Genomic DNA, 25,582 nt, shown 5'->3' on the forward strand with positions numbered 1-25,582 from the left:
ACCACCGGGATTTGAACCCGCGCCCTCTGGGTGGGAAGCCAGTACATTAGCCCCCGCACCATCTCGATCCCCATGGATGAAATGCATCATACCAATTAACATCTGCGGAAAAGTGCTTTTGTATCTGTGTTTTTTAAATTTCAAAATAAATTGGGCAAAATGTCATGGGAATTTAGGGAAAGTGAAAAACTAAAAGTAATCAAAGACAATGAAGAAATAGAAATTTGAGTAGCAGATCAATGTGGCAGACTCTTGCATTAGGTTTTGGAGATAGAACATGATTCAAATTCTTAAAGACAAAAGATTCTTTAGGAGAAAAGGTGCCAGTTATCCCTTCATTAAGCAATGACTATCTGAGTACATAAGATATAGACAACAATTTGATAATGCAATATCAATGGAAGGCAAGAAGCTCATTACAACCTTTCACAGCTGACACTGAAAAAGGGCGGCTACGGTGCTGTCGACATTCCAATGAGAACAAATGCAATTGTGTCTGTGAGAGTTTGAAAAGAGATGTGTGCCCCAGTTTGGTTGAGTAGGGGCCTAAGTTACATGACATACTGTGAATGCAGGCTCTAAATAATAACTGAATATTTTCAGTTTAGTTAGAAATAAAATGCTAATAGATTTTGTTTATTTGGTTATTTGGTTTTATTTGCCAGTTAAGTACCTTGAATCGCAATTAATAAAGTACAACTATCAGGTTAGGTTAGGTCAACTGCTTAATTGCTTTTTTACATTTATAAGGGAAGGAAACACTTGAATTCACTTCACTTCTCTGCATCTACCATTATAACAGGAATAGTTTTCAAATGATGCAAATTTTGCTTTATGCATCCAGTGTAGCATTAACATATTTCCTGGCCATTAAGATGCACTTTTTTTACTTCAAAATGTGCTCTAAAATCAGCCTGCATTTTGTAGGCTGGGGGTACATGGGTATAACTTTCAACCAATAGGTGCACACCTATTCGCCAAAAAAATACTAACTATCATGTATTTATTCCTGTATTAGGCAGACAAAATGGTTGCCATTAATACATACAATAATATCACTGATTTGATTCCATAGTAAGCAACATAGTTAAATAAATTATTTATGTACACACAGCAGCACATTTAGTTACATCTCACATGTGATGCTTCTAATGCTGTGTTTGGCTAATTGGGATGTTATCCCTCAGCTGATATGTTGTATCTCTCCCAATAAACTCAGAGCCTACAGGCATTCCATCTTAAGTAGTTCGAGTGTGTTGTAAAGGTAAAAGTAAATTGTGGCTTTTAATACAAATTTTGATATCATCTAAATAATAACAGAAACCAATTGTTGCATCAAAAGCTAAAATGATAATGATGTCATAGGATCTTAAGTGAGATTTGTCAGATAGTATTGCATTTCAACTTGAATAAGTGATTTACACTTCAGAACATGAAAACAAGGCAGCTGAAATACAGGTCATGCTTAAAATAAAGTGTGTGTGGAATTACCAAGTTAATTCTTTTTTTCAACAGCTGAAAGGTACTCATTAAACGGGTACTTATTGAATCGCCCTCATACGAGGGTGGTTCAATAAGTACCCGTGTTAGAAATGAAGAAAGCATTTTTTCAAAAACTTTTTTTTGTTTCAAGATAGTCCCCTTTTAGAAAGATACACTTCTCCCAACGTTCCGGCCATTTTTTTAACCCCTCCCAAAAATAGGATTTGTCAAACTCTCCAAAATACGCCTCTGTCTCAGCAATAACTTCCTCGTTTGAGCTAAATTTTTTTCCCGCGACCCATTTCTTCATGTTAGGGAACAAGAAAAAGTCACAGGGAGCCAGATCAGGTTAATACGGGGGGTGCGGCAGCAATTCATAACGTAGTTCATGCAGTTTGGCGGCGACAACTCCGGATCGTCTTGTTGTCCACCGTGAGCAATCGCGGCACCCATCAGGCCGACAATTTTTTCATCGCCAACTTATCATGTGAAATATTAATTGCCGTTCCGGTCGACACACCCACGGCCTCTGCTACTTCACGCACTTTCGTTCATCAATCGGCGAGAATCATGGCATGGACTTTTTGAATTATTTCCTCAGTAACCACGTCTGCCGGGCACCCTGGTCGCTCCTCATCATAAACAGATGTGCGCCCACGTTTAAATTCGTTGAACCAATATCTAACTGTGGTCATAGATGGCGAAGTGTCCCCATAAACAGCATCCAACTTTGCTTTCATCTCCTCGCATTTCTTCCCATCCAAAAACAAAAAGCAAATCACCGAACGATACTGCTCTTTTTCCATCTTAGCGAAAATCACGAAACACGTCTAACTCGAATGGCTGCCAAATCCAAACTAACCTTTATATCAGTCTGAAATTTGTTTCACCGTCGTATGATAGATGGCAGCACACGATGATAACATAAACTTCCCTCAGGAACGCCCTTTGTCGTCAAACATGGGTACTTATTGAACCGCCCTCATATTTTGGCCCAGAGATGACAAATTTCCAGGATTCTATGATGAATAAATATTTATACATGTGCAGCTGCTAATTTTTTAATGCAACAATTCGATTTTTTTATTTTAAGAGTTAACATCAAAATATTTACATCTTTTCCACCTGATCCCAATATTTTTTTTTAAATTCTAACCTGAAATATCTTATGTCTTATGATGAGAAACAAATTAGTACTTTTCCACAGATGGATTGCCTGGCCCTATACATTGTTCCCATTTGCAAAAGGCTACGTCAAAAACCCCAATTGTAGGTAGTCAAAAGAAACTTATTCCCTTATATTTTTTTTTGTTAAAAGCTCAAATAGGTAATACCTGATCCTGCTTTTAGAAATACCGAAAAAATATATCAAAAATCGGTATTTATTGACATGCAGTTATGTTTATGTGCTATGCACATCGAGGAAAACACAAAAAAATGGGTTTTTTCGAATTTTGAGGATGTTTTGGAGAGAAAATGGCAAATCTAACCCTGCCATTGAAAATAAAGAAAAAAGTACACGGAAAATAATTATTTTGAAGTTTGCCAAAAATTACCTACATAACCTAAAACTTCCTTGAAAGATTCAAATATTTTTCCTGAGCTCAATTTTAATCCAAAAAATCTGAAAAAAATCAGAATGTTCTTGGGCATAAAAATGTATGTTCATGGATTTTTCCAGATTTTTTAAAGCCAAGGATCGCTCAGGAAAATTAAAAAAAAACACATTTTTTGCTACAGGAGACCCCTGGGGCCACCTAGGGAGCTAAAAATTTGGCTAAAGGGGTTTCCAAATACTACCTTGATCAAAAAGTTCCCGGAATAACCACCGTGTGGCGCTCCCATCGTTCCGATTTGAGTTCTGTTTTTTTTGTTAAATTGGTACATCTGTTGTTGATATTCCCTTTAAATCTTAGTGTCATAACTTGACATTTGCAAAAGTTACGTAGCCAAGAGTACATCTATCTCTGTGTGTGTTGGCGATTTTTTACAATTTCAGAAATGGATTTAAATTTGCAACAACGAACTTGTATTAAATTTTGCGTAAAAAACGGATTTAGTGGCGCACGGACGTTGGAAATGTTGGAAAAGTGTTTCGGCAACGATTCTCTAAAAAAAACGGTCGTTTACCAGTGGCACGAGCGGTTCAGAAGTGGTCGTGAGTCAATCGAAGATGATGAACGCAGTGGCAGACCATCGACATCGAAAGTCGGTGAAAAAATTGATAAAGTAAAAGAAATGTTGGTCAATAACCGCAAATTAACCATCAGAGAAATAGCGGAGGACTTGAACATTGCCTATGGATCCGCCCAAGACATTGTGGTTAATGATTTGGGTTTCCGTCGTGTAGCATGCCAAAAGACCTCAATTTCATGCAAAAAAGAGACCGTGTTGACGTCGCAAAAGACATGATTTGCGAGGCTGAATCCGATCCCACATTCATCAAAAGGATCATTACTGGAGACGAGACGTGGGTTTATGAGTACGACACGCAATCCAGACATCAGGCAAGTGAATGGCGTTCACCAAATGAGCCGAGACCAAAAAAACCACGTCGTTTTCAGTCAAAAAAGAAGGCAATGCTGACGGTTTTCATGGATTACAACGGTGTAGTGCATCATGAATTTTTGCCAGAAGGCCAGACAGTAAACAAAGAGTATTATTTGGGCGTTATGAGATGTTTGCGTGAAGCAATTCGCCGAAAGAGACCAGAAATGTGGGCAGAAAACTCGTGGATTTTGCACCATGATAACGCACCGTCGCACAGTGCTATCATTATTCGTAATTTTTTGACGAAAAATGCAACAAATACCATCCAACAGCCACCGAATTCACCTGATTTGGCTCCCTGTGACTTCTTTCTGTTCAATCGAGTTAAAAAACCATTACGGGGAACGCGTTTTAGCAGCCGAGAGGAAGTAATGGAAAAATCGCAGGAAGCACTGATGGACATACCGAAAACCGAATATAAAAAATGTTTCGAGGATTGGATCAAGCGCTGGCATAAGTGTGTTGCAGTCGATGGGGATTACTTTGAAGGGGACAATATAGATTTAGATGAATAAACTTGTATTTTTAATTTTCTGAATAAATTCCGGGAAATTTTTGATCAAGGTAGTATTTAATTTCGAGTGCCCAATCCTAAATAAGATTCCAGCCCAGTGCAGATTTTACCATCTTATTCTGCTATAGCCTTTAAAGATACTGAAGTCAATGAAGTGCTTTTGATTAGAGATTAATGTCATACTACAGTAGTTCAAGAAGGAAATTCAATAGTCATTCTCTTCAAAGTCCTGAGTCCTGATTTGTTTACTTACTATCCTGCAACATTCAGATTGCAAACTTATATGACAACATATACAATAAACTTAACAATTAGGTGAAATCACGGAATACAGATATAAATGAATGACCATACTGTTATTCTTTGGCATAAAAATAGCTCAGTAATAAATGGAAAATGTCTGAATAAATTTAAGCTTTACTCTTTCGATTAATTAAATGACTATTACTATTATTCAATTGGCTGTAAACAATTTTAATTAGGAAAATTTTATTTTGAAATGCCTTATAGATACAGTTGAAATAGATTTATTTCAGATTTTGTGAGTTTTGTAACATATTTTCCTATAGAAACTAAGACTAAATTAAAGACCTGGAAATAAGATAAGGACTGAATGGGAAAGAGTTCACTAAATGTGAACACAAGGGAACAGTGAACTTATACTGATTAATTCCTACCTTTGAAAAAGAAAGTGTTCCGGAGAGCCTCACTCGCAACTGGGATGATTTCAAGGGGAAGATGAAGGCGCCTTCCAACTGTTATGGGAGCACGTGGAAGTCCAAGTAAGAGAGACAAATGGAAAGCAGCAACTTCTCCATTGTGACGATCCTTACCAGTGACTGATGTTCCCCATATAACTTTATTTCTTTCATACCTGAGGTAGAACAAATAAAAACAAACAATTTTATAGTCACTTTGATAATTCTAAAAGAAAATTTCCTAATTACTAAGAAAGGGAAAATAATGCATCAAATGCATTTTCATTCATACTGCAAATGCATGGGACAACACCTTACATCTCAAAAACAATTTTTGTTGGGTTGTAGCCATGTCTGAGTAAAATGAGGCATTGCAATGGCCTGCAGTAAAGATTAGAAATGAAATAAAAGATTTCCACAGAAAAACTGAAGAAAGGGCAAAGAAGAAGGAAACAGAGAAAAGATAAAAAATGAATTCATTCAGGCATGAAGACTGAAGAGTTTAAGGGCAAAACTCTCCAAATGAGCCAAATAATTTCTTCCCAATGAATTTTATCATCGCTATATTTACCAAGGTTGTGATGTTTAAGTTTTCAATTAATTCATTGATGAACTTTCTACATCCTCAAGAAGTAATGAATTAAAAATTTCTATACTTCTACGAAGTTTTCTATTCATTTTTGAAGTTTTAGTTTCAGGGATTTTGCCATCCAAATTAATAGAATCAAAACTAGTGATTCTATAAAACAAGTGAGCTTGTGTTAATTAATTAAACAATTAGAAGCCAATAGCCAGTCAAAATACATTTGGTAAAATATTTGAAAAGGAAATGTATATGCAACTAGCATTTTATCTTGAAAAAATTCAGATTTAACAATATAACACATACTTCAATAAATCATTGCATGAGCAAACTTATGGAAGTTGAAAATTTATGATTTGCTAATGCATAAAATAGGAATAAAAAACTCACCACTGTGGCTTGAAAAGGCCCTGTTTTCCACCTTCAAGTGTTAAAAGCAACTTTAACTGAGTGCCTTTTCCCGAAATTTCAGCCTTCACAATTCGAGAGGTGCAGAGGGATCGGAGAAGACTTCCCAAAGCAGGGGCAGGAGTGGGCACCAGTTGTTTATGAGTGGCCCACTTGAAAATTAGTAATTATTTATTTAGTCCAGAAAACTTATTTAACTGAGGGACATGGACATTCATAATACATACGATATGCTCACCTCATCAGCAATTGACAAAAGAATGCTTGAAAAAGGCACAGTCTCGTTCAGATCATCAATCAGCTGCTTAAGTATTGGATATGAGTTTTCATTGCGTTTGTAGTAAGTATATGAAAGATTGCTTAATTTTTCTTTGATCTTTCTATCAGCATATATGGTTGCTAACTTAATTTGCTTGGGAGGTGGTATGCTGATTTTAGCGCTGGATTTAGGGGTAGTTTTCTCCTAAAAATGCGTGAGTAAAACGTTAGTCCATATTTGTGAATGCAGACCGATTTTTAAAGAAGTACAAACATCCCATGGTTAACAGTTCGATTTAAGAAACAGATAAAAAATTAATAAAAATATTGAAAGGCGAGTTGACGTACTATGTATGTATTACCAAAATATCTAGTTTTATTATTAGCATATTACATGACCACATACAATATATTATTTTTCGACAGTATCTCAAATAAATCTTCCTTCAACCTTTTCGTAAGCTATTTTATGCAATCTAGTAATAGGCTTATTCGAGTGAAAGTAGAAACAATTATTCATCGAATACATCTGGTGGTAGAGAGTCACAGTTAAGAAATACAACTTTATTTTTAATCCTATATGGTCAAGTGTTTTGCATAAAATGCAATAAAACCACGGATATAACGGTTTGCTTCAAACACTTGACAGTTAAAACACAGCCTGCTCAACCACATAAGGTAAAAGAATTGTTCCATTTTTGGGTTGAGAGACAATTTTAATTTATTGATTGCTCTAAAAAATAATAAATCAAGGTAGTTGAGGTGAGATTGCTACAAAATAGCTTTAAAGAGCTAACCATTGATAAAATATACTGCCACATCATCTTGAACTTAAGTTCACATTTCTCAACATTAATTTCCTCACCTCCGAGCTTGAAATTTCTTCAGGTTGAAAACGTTTTTCATCGAAGAGTATTTGCACGAAATATACATTCGCCGTGAGGAAAAATATCATGAATGCTATTAATGATGTCATTGTGTATTTTCGGCGAAATATCATGTTGCCTTAGTGCTTCCGTCATCATACACAGTTCAATACTACTCCCACTTTTCACTGACATGATTTTCGAAAAAAACAGAAAACGTTAAACTCATTCTTCACTTTTAGCAATTGCCACCCTCTTCATATTTTCAAATGCCTTATCTCAGCCTCCCTAATTCTGGTCCTCTTCTATCCGCTACTTTACATCAAGTCCGAATTAAAAAGCGAAACGATGAAACTATCGTTGATATCGACAGATTAGGGAATGTCTCATTGGTGGTTCGCAGTTTCCATTCCCCATCGATAATTTTCAGCGCGTTTTTCAAGTTGATTATTCAGTTCTCACATTAGTATCACCATAACCACTTATATTACTTTTGGTAGAGTGAGTCAATTTCATGAAATATCTAAACCAAATCGTTCCGAAAAGTATAATTAATTTTAAAGATTCTGTATTTCTTTTATTGCATTCATTTCCCATGGCTCACGATTCGTTCCTATCATTATGTATTTCAGTGCTCGAAACTTGCATTATTCTCTTCATGGCAATTATATTCTCATTAAAGCTCTAGAATGGCTCATTTCATTTATAACTCTTCCTATATGACTATGGCTTTTTTGAAAAAATCGATATTTTCATGATTGTTGACTACAAATTTAGACAGGGAAAACTAGCTTAAACCGGAAGGTACTGAAACATTGAAGCATACCAATGCAATTTCATTAAAAACCTTGTCAATTTCGTTTAAAGACTTTTATTCTTTATAAATCACAAGTGCCTGTACGCGCAGCCTAGCATTTTTCAGATCAAGCAAGCGCGTCCATTACGTCACTGCTGTAATTCATGTGGAGGATTACAACCTTGACTTAATAAATGTGAATAATAACATCGAAGCATGTATCAATATTCTTACAAATAAAAGTACAATGAGTTTAATTCTGTTCAACCAAGATACAAAATACTTGTTTTTGGAAAAAATAAAAATTATCTAATACTATATATTTATACCATGACAAAACAATGACTCCCCCAAATTGAAAGTTAAGATCAGTTTAGACTCACTAAATGGGTTGGATATAGTCTAATGATGCCAACCTAAGCTATAACGTTGGTGATGCTAAGTTAGAATCAACAAAACATTTTAAGAGGAGATAGGTACTATCCTCATAGTACTTTTTATACTTGACGAACATCACCCCTTAATATATAAGCTTGAGTACTCATGGAAAACGACATTACAAACCTCCTTCAAACGTCAAAACCTCCTACCCATTCTTAATATAACGATTTAATTTAAATAATCCGTTGCACTTCAAGCGAATAAATCTTTCTCCTTTCACAGATTAATGATCTTCGCAAAGATTAAAAATTGGACACCAAAATCCTTTTTCCATTCTCCTTAGAGTACGTAACGTAAATTGTTTAGCATGCATTCGTCTTTGCAAGTAGCATTCGAAATTGGTGGTGGATTGTATTTAGAAATCGATTTGTCAAATGGCTTCGATAGAAACGTCCGATATGTGCGCTATCTTCACGTATCAGTAAAATTAAATTTAAAGACGTGGGAGAGAGTAGCCGGTATTTGGTTTGCTGAAAGTTTCTTTTAAAACAGCACAATGCTTCTCAGGATAGTGTTGAGTTTCACATTAACGTTATTATTTTTGGTAATCTATCTTATAATGAAAATGCCAAGTTCATTAGAATATTTTCACATTACATTTGCTTTGCGATATTTACAAACAGGTGTCTTCAAGGAATAACGACTTTGATGTGTGTACATTATCCTATTTACTTGATTTCAGGCAACGTTGCCACCTGCAGATACTGTTCAAAATAAAACTTACACCCAAAAGCAAGCAGCTGAGGAAATATCGGATATGAAGGAATTCAAAAAAATTTTAAGAACTAAGAACAACGTCCTCGTTTGCTTTGTGAGTTCGATAAAGCAAAACTCCCATATATTGCGAATTTTTAGAGAAGTAGGGGAAACCATCAAGGGACAAGGAACAATGATCATTGTAGATTGCTCTGGGTAATAAGCTTTCTTTCAATATACGTGGGCAGTTGCTAAGAAATCGTTTTACTATTTCGTGATTTTTATTTGCAGGGACGGTAAAAAAATTTGTAAAAATTATAAAGTAAAGCCCCAGAACTTTGTTTTGAAACATTTTAAAGACGGAGATTTCCATAAGGATTATGACAGGCGGGAGACAGTTCAATCAATGACCACTTTCATGCGCGATCCAACAGGTGACATCCCCTGGGAGGAAGAGAGCGTTTCAGACGTTATCCATTTCCAGGATTCGGAGGTGAATATTTAGTATATCTTGCTGCTAACTGATACTGCTTAGTTACGCTGAGAGTTAATCTTTATTTTCTAATATTTAATGTAATCGATTGTCATTGCATTTCTGACGGTACTATGTTTAGCACACTTAGCTTATGATATATGTTTGTCATATTAACAATGAATATTGGCGAGGAAGGAACCATCAGATTCCCTCTTGCAGAGCAAGTAGTCAAAAAGACTTGTGTATCAGCTCCACATTCCAGCTTTGTGATTCATTGTTGAACCATCTTAGGAGCGAAAGAAATATCAATTGAGAAGTACATTACTGAATAACATTAAATGAACTTTATTTCAGGCTTTGACAAAATATCTGAGGAAAGAAAGCAAACCTGTTTTGGTCATGTTCTATGCACCTTGGTGTGGATTCTGCAAGCAATTGAAACCAGAGTATATTTTGGCAGCAAAGGTCCTTAAAGGGCACTCAGTTTTAGCTGCCATTGATGTCAACCGGCCTGAAAATTCAGTTCTGAGGCAGCAATACAACATAACTGGATTCCCCACGTTGCTGTATTTTGAGTAAAAATCTTTTTATTTTTTAATCCTATTTTTAATGATGTAGTATTAGATGTTGTTGGTGATTACTGCAGTAATATTGAATAGCCTGACAAATTTTTATTCTAAGATTCAACCTGGGATTAATGGTTTAAATTAACTCCAATTGTCATATGAAACCGAAGGATTTGCCATGAAGTCTGTCACTAGGCAACTATGTTGGGAAAAAGTACTCACTGTAATTGAGCTCTCTGGAGAGTCAATTTTGGCTGTGTTAGCTACATTTTTATCATTCTTTTCATGGTTCTCTAAGTAAATGATAAAACCCCTTGTTTTTTAATAGTTTTTATTTTTTGTTACAAGAGACCATATTAAAAGCTGAAAATTCATACCCATCATTTTTCACAATTGATGCTTCTATGAGTCATGCACATACATGAGAAAAAGTTATTAATGGCATAATTATGGTAAAGTCTCTTCTGAACATAAATATATGCTGCTGAATTTAAAAAAAGGTATTCCTCTTGTTGAATATTGGCTTGACAGTATGGAGTTATCATAAACAAATACAGAGTATTTATATGACTCGTCTAATTTATAGTGAATGGTTGAGTAAAACTTAAGACCTAATGTTGTGACAGCCTTTTTAAACAAGTGTTGAGGTCTTATGTGCTAGTACAGAATCAATATTACCATGGTTTTACAATATCTACCTCGATCAAATTTTACACATTTAATCCCCATACCTCCAGAACACCCATGCATTAGGCTACTATCTGGTCACGTTGTCAACATAAATACAGGGATCATGTTAGGTTGGTTTTAGCTGCAAATCGCTTAGTTTAATGTCAATATGCTATTACTAGTCTGGTTGTTTCCGGCTGTAAATACTGCTATGTAATCTAAGCACTAAGTTGTAATCATCGTTGTACAAAATGTAAAGGCTGTCCCATGTGTATCTCTTTATTGATATCACTATTTTAAATAAGCACAAGGTACAACTACAATTTCTTGAACCCAGTCATTTTAAGTAGTTGTCATCAGAACTTTGATTGTTCTACTTTTTGCTACAGGACTAGATATTATGATAATTATATCCTGGAGCCTGAGAAAATCCTCTTAAATAGCTTACTAATTCAGCCTTAAATCTTTCAAAGTGATCGTGTTGATTACGTTTTAGTTTCAATACCCACTTTGATCTTATCACTTTCTTTTCCTTGGGTGTTTGCATTTTGGACCGCACACTTTTCCTTGAGATTTCTAATAGCATCCTCCATGGAAGCTACCATTTCATCACTGTAATCACTATCTTAAGTCTCCTTGACCTGTGCAGGCTCATCTGGATTGGGGTAATTTGCAGAACTAAAGCATAGGTATACATTTATTTTATTTCTCCCTAGTCAGTGGTACTATTTTGCTTGCTGCAGCACTGTTCTCTGCTTGTGTAACTACTGATTCCATGTCTAAGTCCAAAGAAAACTTTCCCTAATCTCTCTAGATGGAGAAGTATTTTCCATTAGTAACATATTCTTGTCACTGCCAATGTTGTTTTCATTAATAGTGTTTACATTTGCACCATCATTTATGTGGATGCACACACTTCTGACAGTACCCTATGACACACCTGCATTCTCAAATGCCGATTTCTACAGTCCTTTCTGTTACCTTCATATCATTAAAATACACCTGCCTCGTGCCTTGGTTCAAAATTTCTGTCACTTTCTGTAGCTATCCATATCCAATCATCTTCATTGAACAGCTCCTGTTGATCGAATTCCTTATCATTTTATAGTTCAATTGAGATTTTGCAATTTCTGACATAAGTTTCCTAATGTGACAATAGATATTAAATGCCTGTACCCAAAAATTATCCAATAACTCATTGAATCGACAAAAGCCTAGTCATCTCAGTCACAGTTTGGTCCTGTTTTTCAGGAATACCATTCTGTTGGGGGAGAGAGGGTACACTTCTCCTATACATTACCATGTTGCTCCAAAATCATGTTGAAATGTTTCTGCAATGTGCTTTTACCTGCCATAATATGTTTGCAATGCAAACTTCAGCATTAGCTTGTGATGGTTTTCCTGTTCAGTGTTAAATGTTACTAGCACTACTCTTTCCAGATAAAATTTAACTATAAAGCACCTTGAATAATTAACAGGTAAGTACAAACCTTCTCTCTTCTGCTGATGCTCTGCTTTACCCATGATGTCTCTGTGAATTAGTTCTAGCATTATTTTACTGGGTTTATTAAACAGTGTGTATGCTCATCTGTGCAATTTTCATTAATATCCAGTTAATCTTGTTAATGAGTAAATGCATTTAGAGAGTGAGTGAGCAATGTAAGACTTATTGTCACTTTAATCATTATAATGCCTGGAAAATGTTTGCATGTTATAAATAATTTCCAGGTAAATTGTTTACTTCTAGAGCAAATAGCAGGAGGTGGGCTATCAGCCCCTTTGGAGAAATGAGCTTAAATCCCAATGCTGCACACCACTATTATGTTTTAGGAATGAAAGTAGGCAGTCCTTTGGTTGTCTATATCATTGAACTCTTTCTCATTTTATGTGTAACAATCGGTATATTTTATAAGCCATCACCCCAGCTAGTTGGCAATCAGGATAATGCACTGGCTTTAATAATTGCTTCCCACCCAGCGGGCCCGGGTTTGAATCCAGGAATCCAGGTAGATTTTATTCTGTGGTATCTTGATTCCTACTTGGGGTGATTTGTGTAGAGCACTTTTAGTGAGTATAATGCCTGTTGGGTGGGATGTTATAATGTGACCCCTTGGCACCTTGCATTAAGAGTAGGCTAATGCTGATGTCTGGTCCTTATCTACCCTTCCTCCATTCCCATCCATCCCTAAAGGCACAAATGACCTCAGCTGTCAGTTGCCTATCCCAAAGCTACTAGCTACTACCCAACTAGTTCTTAATAGCTCCAAAACATACCAGTTTATACAGAACAGCAAAACAAACATAAGAAAGAAAAAAGAGGCATTATTCTATAATTATGTATTACAAACCCCATAAAGAGTCAATGACAACTTTTTGTGGTAAGTCAAGCATCAAAATCAATAGGTATATAAAATGCATCACTCCATTAATATATGTTTCTGTATTTTTCAGCAATGGGAAGCCGATATATAACTATGAAGGTGAAAATAAAAGAGATGCTCTTGTTAACTTCATGAAAGATCCAACAATCGAGCCAGTAAAGATGAAGGAGGAAGAATGGTCAGATGATGTGAATGATGTAGTACATTTGGAGGAAAATAACTTTCACAGTGTAATAAAAGTGAGTGCCTCTTCCTCAATGCAAGTACCATTTGGTGCTCTAAAATGTAGGCATTTAAGGTAAAAAAAATGAATAGCGAGCTATTGAAAACTGCCACTGCAAATAAAATTGGATATACGTTTACATCTTGAATTTTATTAAATCAAAAATTTCATCATTTGTTTAAAAATTAATCAGAACTATTTTTGAGAATTTTGATTATTTCCATAGCTAGTTAATTTCATAATAAAAATATATCTGTATAAATATATTTTATTTCAACAGGAACACTCGTCAGTTTTGGTGATGTTCTATGCACCATGGTGTGGACATTGCAAGAAAATGAAACCTGAATATGAAAAGGCAGCTTCGGTGATGAAAGATAAAGGGGTAAGATTAAAATATAGTAGATCATTTTGTAGCAGAAATTGTGTCGTAAAATGGTTTGATTCATCTCGTATGTGTATATACTACCTTGATCAAAAAGTTCCCGGAATAACCACCGTGTGGCGCTCCCATTGTTCCGATTTGAGTTCTGTTTTTTTGTTAAATTGGTACATCTGTTGTTGATATTCCCTTTAAATCTTAGTGTCATAACTTGACATTTGCAAAAGTTACGGTCGGTTTTCGGTATGTCCATCAGTGCTTCCTGCGATTTTTCCATTACTTCCTCTCGGCTGCTAAAACGCGTTCCCCGTAATGGTTTTTTAACTCGATTGAACAGAAAGAAGTCACAGGGAGCCAAATCAGGTGAATTCGGTGGCTGTTGGATGGTATTTGTTGCATTTTTCGTCAAAAAAATTACGAATAATGATAGCACTGTGCGACGGTGCGTTATCATGGTGCAAAATCCACGAGTTTTCTGCCCACATTTCTGGTCTCTTTCGGCGAATTGCTTCACGCAAACATCTCATAACGCCCAAATAATACTCTTTGTTTACTGTCTGGCCTTCTGGCAAAAATTCATGATGCACTACACCGTTGTAATCCATGAAAACCGTCAGCATTGCCTTCTTTTTTGACTGAAAACGACGTGGTTTTTTTGGTCTCGGCTCATTTGGTGAACGCCATTCACTTGCCTGATGTCTGGATTGCGTGTCGTACTCATAAACCCACGTCTCGTCTCCAGTAATGATCCTTTTGATGAATGTGGGATCGGATTCAGCCTCGCAAATCATGTCTTTTGCGACGTCAACACGGTCTCTTTTTTGCATGAAATTGAGGTATTTTGGCACCAACTTTGCTGCTACACGACGGAAACCCAAATCATTAACCACAATGTCTTGGGCGGATCCATAGGCAATGTTCAAGTCCTCCGCTATTTCTCTGATGGTTAATTTGCGGTTATTGACCAACATTTCTTTTACTTTATCAATTTTTTCACCGACTTTCGATGTCGATGGTCTGCCACTGCGTTCATCATCTTCGATTGACTCACGACCACTTCTGAACCGCTCGTGCCACTGGTAAACGACCGTTTTTTTTAGAGAATCGTTGCCGAAACACTTTTCCATCATTTCCAACGTCCGTGCGCCACTAAATCCGTTTTTTACGCAAAATTTAATACAAGTTCGTTGTTGCAAATTTAAATCCATTTCTGCAATTGTAAAAAATCGCCAACACACACAGAGATAGATGTACTCTTGGCTACGTAACTTTTGCAAATGTCAAGTTATGACACTAAGATTTAAAGGGAATATCAACAACAGATGTACCAATTTAACAAAAAAACAGAACTCAAATCGGAACGATGGGAGCGCCACACGGTGGTTATTCCGGGAACTTTTTGATCAAGGTAGTATAACTGTTTCTTTCAGGGCCGCTCACGTCAGATAGCCCGAAGAGCCAAACGAAAGGTGTTCAGTGTGGTATCTGCAAATACGTCTTGACTTAAGTGCACGTCCATTCTAAGTCTTGGGAACTCATTAAAAATCATTGAGGAGGGTAATAGGAAATTATCTAAATTACTTATTCCACGAAACTATGATGGACACATTTGATAACCAGTCCTGGCAACTACGAGACTTGCCTGTAGCCCACAGGTGTTATTTCCAGCAGCGGGGGAGGCAAGGCTTCCGCGGTTATCATCAAATGATATCCTTGCACTACGTGATTGGCAATAGCAGCACGAAAAACTCAGTAGAAGGACCGCAACAGACAGAATCGGGACTTGGAATGCTAGGAAGATCTGAGGACAGGGGAGACAGAAAGCATCAAGCAAGAGATGATTAGAGAAAATATAGCTATATTAGGACTTCAAGGAGTGAGATGGAGCGATAGTTACCGAGTAATAGGAGAAGCAGCATAATGATTAAAATGTTAGGAAGAAGAAGAGCAAACTTAGAGCACGTGGGTATAGAATATTGTCGATTAATTATCAATTGAAGACACAAATATACAACCTGGATGTATTTATTTGTTACGCATAACTTCAGAAGGCATTCGGCAGAGTAAACAGGGTCGAATTAGAGATTATGCTGCAGAAGATAGGAATTACGACTTACCCGAAACCTGTGCATGTCTCGGACTGCCCAAGTTCGGGTCGCGGATAATTAGATTAAGTAATGACTGGCAGGAGTATAGGACAGGGTTTTCCGTTATCGTGCGTGATTCTCAAATTAAACGCGTATAAAATGGTGAAGCAAAGACTGGAGATATTAATGAAAATAGTTGGAGAACAGATCGATCGATCTGTGGAAGATCAATTTTAATCGGCCAGTCAGCCAAGACTGCAATCATTTTTTTACGCAGTATTGAACCAATATAATATGTATGGAATGAGAAATAATCACAAATAAACGTAGGTAATGAGGTCCTCAAGAAATAAAAAGGATAAATTAAACATGAAAGTAGGGGCTTTTTAATTTAATTTAAGATTTAAACAAATCAGGGGCTATCAATTACTTGAAAAGTGTTTTAGACAAAAATTTGCCAATTATTATTACAATAAAAGAAGAGCCGCGTTGTGTACAGAAAATGTTTCAGGCGGGAGTTCTTAAAAAAAATTATTTTATGACAGAAATGTAAAGTAAAAATGTATGTAGAGAAAATATGGTGAAACTTGTGTTTTTTTAGGAGTCATAAAATATTTATTCGCTAGTTGTGTCCATCCAAAATCTACCTTAACCGGTAGATTACCTTATAATAAATAATATGATATAAAGCGAGTTTTGTGCGGCTCAGTAACTTGGTCGTTAAGAATGAGGGTAGGCTTTTGAGATTTGGGTGTAGAAAATAGTGGGAAAATAAAGTGGACGGAAAGGAAACAATGATGAAATTCTATGCATGGTAGTGGAAGAGATTCAGCTATGAGGATAAGTTCATCATCTTCGATTGACTCACGACCACTTCTGAACCGCTCGTGCCACTGGTAAACGACCGTTTTTTTTAGAGAATCGTTGCCGAAACACTTTTCCATCATTTCCAATGTCCGTGCGCCACTAAATCCGTTTTTTACGCAAAATTTAATACAAGTTCGTTGTTGCAAATTTAAATCCATTTCTGCAATTGTAAAAAATCGCCAACACACACAGAGATAGATGTACTCTTGGCTACGTAACTTTTGGAAATGTCAAGTTATGACACTAAGATTTAAAGGGAATATCAACAACAGATGTACCAATTTAACAAAAAAAACAGAACTCAAATCGGAACAATGGGAGCGCCACACGGTGGTTATTCCGGGAACTTTTTGATCAAGGTAGTATGCATTAGCTCTTTTATGGTGCAGCAAACCCTCAATCTTAGTTGATGTTCTCATGTTGTTTCATTCATTTTTCTGGCACCCACTCTTTATTATGTGGGAATGTTTATTATTTATAAAATATATATAAAATGTTATATTTTTCCAGTGCATATTTTTATCTTTTTTTAAAACTTTATTGGTTTTAGATACCTGGTATATTAGCTGCTGTAGATGCTACAAAGTATGCAGAGTTAGGACGCTCCTACAATGTGCGCGGTTATCCTACAGTAAAGTACTTTAAAAATGGTGAATTTGCTTTTGATGTGGGAAGCATCCGAACTTCTGATGCCATGATTGAATTCATGCGCAACCCTAAAGAGCCAGCTCCACCTCCCCCACCTGAGGCACCATGGAGTGAAGAACCAACTGGAGATGGAAACAATGTCGTTCATCTTACGGAGGAAATTTTCAAGCAGTTCCTGAGAAAGAAGAAGCATGTTCTAGTCATGTTTTATGCTCCATGTAGGTATTGGCTTAGAGCCTTTCTTTCTAAACCTTACATTTCACAAACAGCAGCCTGGGGACTCTTATTAAATAAAAAACAAACTATTCCTAAGCTATTATTTTAAAATATTAAATGAGCAGGTGCATTATTTTACCAATTTTAAGAACATTTAATAGTTTGATTACATGTTGAATAATTTCAATGAGCACCTTGTTGTCACCATTAGGTAAAATAAAATGTCCATGTAAGAAAATTTAAAGATCTATCAGAGCAAAATGCAATTGGTATTAAATCAAAATGTAGACTCTGAGCCTTTTTTTATCTTTTCTCCCTCTCTTCATTATGCTCGTAGATAATTTATGAAATGATATGAAAATAGAATTTCATCTTACACTTCCTTGTCAGTCACACAGTTTCAGACATGTACATTTCCTTTCTTGGCCTCAGCTTGCTATTTGAATTGGGAATGTATAATTTGCCCCCTCCCATACACACAGAAGAAAGGAGGGTAGTAAAGGTTTTATCATTTTCAGATATTTTTGGGACTGGCCCTTCATCAATGGTTGGCTCATATAGAGAGTTTCCTGCAATCACAAGGCTGATGGCACAGTCCCTGAAACAATAGCAAAAGTTTTGTTTCCCATTATTTTACCTGTAGGGACTGATCTTAGAAATTAAGGGGGATTCTCAGGGGTACAGGGTTGTACACAGCACTTGTCTTGGTTCCCAAGTCGACATTAGGAAACTAAAGTTAACGCTTTTCTTTGTTTTATGGCAATTTTAAGCTATCATTTTCCTTTCAATAACCCAGTTGATTTCACACCAGATGATGCACAAATTTGCTGTCACCAATTTGTCTTGAAATTGTTTGAAGATCTGTACAAGCCCTTGGAAGAAATATTCTCATAAAGGGAGGAAAAAACGAATAATGATAGTGATGGTGGTAGGTAGACAAAAGAGAGAAAAGATAGTAGCAAAACAAAGAAGAGAGAAAGTGAAGGTAAGGAGAAGGAAATCCAAAGATGAGAAAGTGGAGGAAGCACATTAAATGGGAAAGGAATAAAATACAGAAAAAGCATGAGAGGAATTCAAGCAAATGAGGGATGTGTAGGTTTGGCAACATAGTATACAGTTTCACATTGTGCACAAAAGAGAGGTCTAATTAGGAGCCACTAAATTTTCAAGAAGCTAAACCCTGCCTACTGCATTCTAGTTGGTTTCTACAAAGCCACAAGCTAAATTTTCCATGGCCCAAATAACTTGGGTCAGTCCCTCAGTGCCGAAGATATCTGAAAATGATTCTAGTAGTAATTCAGCAAGATGTAATTACAGGCAGACTACGTAGTGATGCCTGGAAAATGTTTGCATTGTATAATTAATTTCCAGGAAAATTGTTTACTTCTATAGCAAATGGCTGTAGTTAGTCCATCAGCCCCTCTGGAGGCATGAGCTTAAATCCCAATGTTGCACACTGCTAAGACCACCGCCAAATGATGCAGTTCTGTATTTAATGGCAGAATTGCTAGTTCTGCACAAATCAAGAAACATTTTTTCGAAAGTTTTCTGATTTGAGATGTATTAGGAATGAAATCTCATCACTGGGTGAGATCACTTCTCTAGAAAAAAATGCACACTTGAGCGGATTGGCTTTTGAATTGATAACTTTCAAATTAGTGCAGCACCTTAGTTCTGAAAATGACCAAATTCATGTTAATAATGTGCTCAGACAAGTTAAATAGTATTCCCATTATTCTGTGATACAAAACTAAATTTTACTGTCGGTTGTGTTACTGTTCTTATTTTTTTTAAATTATTTTCTATTGTGATCTGTAGAATTATTGATGTGCAAATGAAAAGTATTGGTAAAAGACTCATGAGTTTGCTCATTTTTATGGTATGTTTCCTAAATCCATAGGGTGCGGTCATTGCAAGAAATCCAAACCAGAGTTCAAGGCAGCTGCTGAGCATTTTAAAGATGATTCTAAGGTGGAATTTGCTGCTGTTGACTGTACAGTTCAATCTGCTCTTTGCTCAGTTGTGAATGTGTCTGGATATCCAACAATAAAGTACTATCACTATTACAATAAGGAAGAACCTATTCCTTATTCGGGTGATCGCACGGTTAGTATTTTTACTGTATAGTAGCTATGTGAATGTCATATCATTTAACTATGAGTGATAATAGTTGTATATCTAATTTAGCAGTTTATCTTCATTTCTGAGCCCATTTTTATATTCATTGTCTCATTTTTGTAGGTAAAAGACTTCATCAAATTCATTAATGAACGCCGCTTGCTGTCATCTAATTATGCTGAGTCTATAACTGAACAAATTCCAATTGGAAACATACCTACTGTTGATCTCATGGAGCTTACAAAAGACACATTTCATTCCACAATTAATTCCTATCGGGTAGTTCTTCTTATGTTCTTTACTCCAGGTAAGTATTTGATATAACAATATTATAGGCATTTTGCCCTAGATAAAGCACTAAATTGAAGAGTGCATATCAATGATAGTGGAATAATTCCTCTTTGATAATTTTGAAATACCATGAAACTAGTTACATATATTTACCCAGCTAAGTAGATTGTATTTTTTAATATCTGCCTCGATTTTATGACTAATGTAGACTATTCTTGAAAATGAATGCCTCCCCATTAGTGTAAATAACGGAAATGGGGAGTTCTGTCCACTGGACAGGCATATGAAGTCAGTGTGACAGCTACTTTCCAAGCTGTTATTGAAACATTGCCTTTTTTACATTCATATTTTTCTCCTGTTAGTCTTGCTGTCATTAAAGTGGGTAAAGTAGATTATTCTATTTTTTGAGCAATGACAAGATTATTGCTCTCAGAAGGGAGCCCTCTGTTGAGTCAGCACTGAGCCAGTGTTTTCAAATTTCCTTTTACAATTCCCTAGATAGTATGCCCATGTATTTGTCAAAATCATTATTATTGTCTTCTTTATTGATGATAAAATAATCTTCATGAACCTCTAGTATTCCTATGAAAAATTGCTGGTGTATTTTTGGTCATGATTGCCTTTATGAAAGAACAAGTTTTTTATTCAGTGAACTGTCAAATTACATATATAATCACAGCTAAAAATTGATTAATATAATGATTTAACCATGTAATTAGTTCACAAAAAGCTAATTTCTTCATCAGGGCTGTATTTATCCTGTCAATGTAATGCTTTAGTCATTAATTTCAATGTATCTCATTACAGTATCTTAATTGGCCGGGATCCCAAATAAGTTATTTTGAAACTATTGATTAACATGAAATAAGTTAACATTGCAATTTGCCTTTAGCCTCCACAGTGTCCTAAATACAACTAAAAGTATTGGGTGTTTTAATTATTTGCAGTATTTACTTTGCTTCCTAGAATACTCATATGCTCAATATGTTCCTCCTCCTAGTAAGGGCAACGTGTTTAATCATTCATTTTCATCCATGAGAGAAGGGTGGGTGTTGGGATGTAGACAAAATTCACTTTAGTACTCATTCATTTGGTGTGAATATTCTGTCAGATTTGGATAGCAGATCAGGATAGATTTCTTGTGGCCTACACCATTGTGGCTTTGATTACTTCCTTGCAAGGATGAAGTAAATTGAGGAAGAATTTTGAAAGTAATTAGAGACCTGTAAGTGAATGCATTCTAAAGAAAAATAATACTTAAAAATGCTCTGCTTGATAGTTCCTATGCAGTGAGGAGCTTATAGATAATTTTATTCCCAAGTCATATTTTGAAATTCATGGGTACTAAAATTTGAATTTATCATTTTAAAAAACAAATGCATATTCCTCTGGGTTTAAATCACATATTCAACAATCATTCAACATTTATGCCACATCATTATGCTCATATCAAAATAAATGTTTACAGGTTAAGATGGCCGCACTAAACTTTTCAAAATAATTAGTGTGATTTTTATTAATATCTCAATTATCCTACAGTTCTACATATTAGTGGATGGCATCCATTGTTGATGCAAATGGCCGTCCATTTTCTCTTAAACTCCTCTGATAGCATAATATTTATCCTGATTATTCTTGACAAACACTGCTGATTGAAGCTTCTGAAAACAATATTTTATTTCATTGTGTTCCTGCATGCATGCATTCAATTTCTCTCTTAACAATGATTGCCTTTTCAGAAAGAAATGTAATTAAGGTGCCATGTACACACATTAGTGAAAACCAAAACCTATTTATAACAATTGTAAATGTGTATTGATTTGTACATTATTGTGGTTTTTATGGTCTTAGGAGTTATATAAAATCAGTAATCCAGTGTGTTTTTTACTTCCTAATCTGATTACTAGGTTGCAAAAATTGTCAAGAGCTATTGTCCGAGCTAAAAGATGCCTCTCAAGAATTGACGGTTAACTTAGGGGTGGAAGCAATTATTGCAACAATCAATTGCCAGCTTGAAAAATCTCTCTGCACTCAGCAGAAAGTGGAGTCATTTCCAGCCCTTCAGCTCTTCAGGAAGTCAACATTTGTTAAGAATTACAGTGGTGAGAGGTCAGCAAAAGCATTTGTAAACTTCTTAAGAAAAGCAGTGCTGGACAATAGAGATGAGTTATGAGCTGGGAAGAACTACATATACTTGTACTAGAGAGCTCTCTATTTGGTGCACATTCTTCTCATTTTAAATTGTTGCTGGTGAACTGTTTTTGAGTGGCTTCAGTGCAAAAAAATTGCACTTAATTTTAAAAGAGAGATCATGTGAGTACATCATTTTATGCCATGCAGGAGCATTGAGTAAAAGGGCTCAAATTTGGGTGATATTGTAGGAGTTTGTCCACCATGGTGTTCAAGAAGTATGTCAGGGAGCTTTTGTGTATGTATTGAAATTCACCCTAAAATTTTTATCTCACAGTATTTTGCACAAACCAACACTATATAATATTTCCACAACCATCACAATTGCATGTCTCTGATATTCATTTGGCACACCTAGGCATCTCTCAATGGTGGCAAATTCCAAAAGGTTTTTTAAGAGGCTAGTGTTGTGAATTATTGAAATTAGTGCTTTAAAGGGCTGTTACATGGCAATTTCGTCAGTTTATACAGGGATTAATTTTGTGATGCCAGTGGTTAAATTGATAGTCCGCCTATGAAGGCTAATGGCCATAACATTAAAATGAGATTTATATTTTTTTACATTTTTCCAACGGCAGACCTTAACTGCCATATAATGAATTATAAATAATCGTAACTAAATTATTTTTAACATTGAACTCTGAGGGTATCAGTTGCTGCTGATTAAATTAAAAGGTAACAAGGGCTTGCTTTTGTATGTATTTTTTAAAATAATTAATTCTTGCACTTGCTCTCAAAAATATAGTTTTTTATATTCTATGATTAAAATTTTTAAAAATAGGATCACCTTAACATCACTATTAATGCTTTAAATTGCCAAACTGTATTATTATCATTTGTCTTGGTATTTGCTTGAATATGTAAGTTGTATGTTGAATGTTTTTCATGTATTTTTGGGATGGTTAGGTATTTATTTGATGTTTTTTTTCTTTGACTGCTATAATAAAAAACCTTTTTAGGGAATTCATATGGATTAATTTTGGGTTGCTTAGCTAAATTGGTTGGGCATAATGTACTTATGTACTTGTATTTTCAATGCTTATTTTATTAGTGAGTGTTCCACCTTGGATCAGTTTTTAAGTTGGCCATATTTCCCTCGTCTATACATATTTTAAAAGTTGACTCTTCTATGAGTACTTATTATGCCTAAAAAACCTAATGAAGGCATGTTGTGATTCAAAACTGGCAATTGTTCCATAAGTCTTTCGTTGAGTGGGGGATGATTATATTGTAAATACGTAATTTTATTATAATTATTTTTGTCTGGGCTAAATAATACCATTGCTGATTGGTATGAAAGAATTAATGCATCATAATCAACATTACAATACTAGAAGGATGTTTTAAGCCAATGTTAATAACAGGTACACAGAACTGAATTTACATGTAGCTCAAGGAACTATGATGTTCCTTACTTACTCCTTCCAACAGTAATGATTTTTAATGTTGTTGATTATTTCATGGCTATTTATATGATGTTTATATACACTTTATGGAAAAATCTTCAACAGAGAAAGGCAACTAAAAGAATTTTTATGATATATTATTTAGTGAATGGAAAAGGGCCTCCTTATCACTATAGCTTTTGGAAATCCAGCTCTATGTATAAAACTGAACCTTGGCATGGAGTGTTTGTGAATATCCGGGCCAAATATATTTAAATTGTGATGGAGCTATTAGTATGTTAGTTTAATTATTGTAATTTTATAGTAACTTGGATTGAACATTAACTCTAATCCTATAAGGAGTGAGTAAGATGAAAAATTTTGTGACAGCCAATCCTTACTCTCTTACTGCAGTATTGCATGGGTAAATTTGTAAAAATTGATAATAATTGATAATTCCATACTGTGAGCAATCCAAGTATAAATTCTTTGGTAGAAACAAGAGAATTAATATTCAGCCATTAACATAGTCTGGTTACTAATGCTCTTTCCAATTGTTATATAAGGCATTTCTTGTTAGTCACTTTGAATTGTGGCGAAAATGCCAACATTTAGAACTCATGGTATCAAAATTGGTGTATATTAACTCTACGTAATGACATTTAATTAGTACCTGGAAAGAGTTTACTTACATATTATTATTTCTCTACTTTTATCACATAGATTTATAGGTGAAAGATTGGGAAGAATTGTGGTACCTTTTCATAACTTGGTCGTTGTAACTGTTATAAATGCATTGCTGAAGTTTGGAAGGGTTGATTTTTATCAAGGTTGAAATAATTTATGTCCATGTGACTCATTGTAAATTTTAATATAAAATATTACCTGTGTTATTTGTGTAAACATGGGGATCAAGAAAAGTGTTGTTTTCCTGTGTTTTATGATCCTAGAAAAACCTCTCATTGCATTACTGAAAAGCTGTCAGCTTTTGATATCTAACTGAACTTTGTATGAAAGACCTGCTGGAAATCAGCCTTTGAAGAGTTCAATATTTCATTCACTCCAAAGTTCATAACAGAGAAAGGAGGAACTTTTTCCTTTTTTCTTAAATATTTGGGGTTGTGAAAAATGGGATATTTCACAGCCCTCTGAAACTTGAACAATTATGTAATCTGTTTCATATGTTCTGCAGGTATTTAGTCCATCCAATAATAACATGATGATGATGCATCATCTATCTTCATTTTGAAGCCATTTGCTAGAGGGTATCTGACTATTTTCCTTTAAGAGTGATTAGGGAATGCAGTATTTGTCCTTTCTCACGTACATGTTGCACCATTCTTGCATAATCTGGTTAGCCTTACAAGGGAAGTTGGGACTGACAGTGATACAGTAACTGCTGGAGCGCAACAGTATTCTAAGAATACATTATTTGGACTGCCTTGCTCTATGGCATAGGAAGAAAATTGATTCAGTCCTAATGAACTTCCCTTTTTTACATTTTTATGTTTGAGATACTTTTGGTTAATTCAAAGTAGATTAAATGGAGGTCGGAGTTCTTATCTTTCTCAGAGATTTTGCATGGTTTAGGCACAGGCACATTTTTCGGACTATTTGAATATTTACATTAAATCAAAAAAGGGGAAGCCATTTCACATATTTAATCATTTTTATCTGTCTCATTATAAATACATTAACATTTTTATGATCCACAGATATTTACTGTGGTATATATTGAAATTTGATGAATGTTTTTGCTTACAAAATATTCCTAATTTGATAGTATTTACAA

The 25,582-nt window shown here is 35.2% G+C and overlaps 2 protein-coding genes across 2 annotated transcripts in view; one reads left to right on the forward strand and one right to left on the reverse strand.

The window, feature by feature from the left end:
- LOC139691191 (glycosaminoglycan xylosylkinase) overlaps nucleotides 1-7,662 on the reverse strand; it is a 22,746-nt gene extending 15,084 nt beyond the window's left edge. Inside the window, exons 1-4 of the mRNA XM_071588919.1 lie at nucleotides 7,359-7,662; nucleotides 6,474-6,698; nucleotides 6,218-6,387; nucleotides 5,224-5,420 (exon numbers count right to left, since the gene is read on the reverse strand). Coding sequence (XP_071445020.1) covers nucleotides 5,224-5,420; nucleotides 6,218-6,387; nucleotides 6,474-6,698; nucleotides 7,359-7,493 — 727 coding nt within the window. The 5' untranslated portion in view covers nucleotides 7,494-7,662. The remainder of the gene's footprint in view (nucleotides 1-5,223; nucleotides 5,421-6,217; nucleotides 6,388-6,473; nucleotides 6,699-7,358) is intronic.
- A 1,377-nt stretch (nucleotides 7,663-9,039) lies between these two features.
- LOC139691201 (protein disulfide-isomerase A5) lies at nucleotides 9,040-24,704 on the forward strand. The gene is made up of 10 exons (XM_071588930.1): nucleotides 9,040-9,140; nucleotides 9,279-9,508; nucleotides 9,584-9,785; nucleotides 10,122-10,342; nucleotides 13,454-13,622; nucleotides 13,887-13,991; nucleotides 17,493-17,808; nucleotides 19,707-19,912; nucleotides 20,048-20,231; nucleotides 22,123-24,704. The coding sequence occupies exons 1-10, from the start codon at nucleotides 9,093-9,095 to the stop codon at nucleotides 22,386-22,388; spliced, it is 1,947 nt and encodes a 648-aa protein (XP_071445031.1). The 5' UTR covers nucleotides 9,040-9,092; the 3' UTR covers nucleotides 22,389-24,704.
- The last annotated feature ends 878 nt before the right edge of the window (nucleotides 24,705-25,582 follow it).

The sequence above is a fragment of the Hetaerina americana genome, unplaced genomic scaffold (assembly GCF_022747635.1).
Source record: "Hetaerina americana unplaced genomic scaffold, ioHetAmer1.1.p SCAF_30, whole genome shotgun sequence".
In the NCBI taxonomy this organism is placed as follows: Eukaryota; Metazoa; Arthropoda; class Insecta; order Odonata; family Calopterygidae; genus Hetaerina; species Hetaerina americana.

What these genes read in the sequence shown, in the direction of transcription:
- LOC139691201 (XM_071588930.1), top strand. Translation starts at nt 9,093, where the DNA reads ATGCTTCTCAGGATAGTGTTGAGTTTCACATTAACGTTATTATTTTTG. An exon ending in ACTTTCACAGTGTAATAAAA is followed by an intron (nt 13,623 to 13,886) that starts GTGAGTGCCTCT and finishes TTATTTCAACAG; the next exon opens with GAACACTCGTCAGTTTTGGT. An exon ending in AGTCATGTTTTATGCTCCAT is followed by an intron (nt 17,809 to 19,706) that starts GTAGGTATTGGC and finishes CTAAATCCATAG; the next exon opens with GGTGCGGTCATTGCAAGAAA.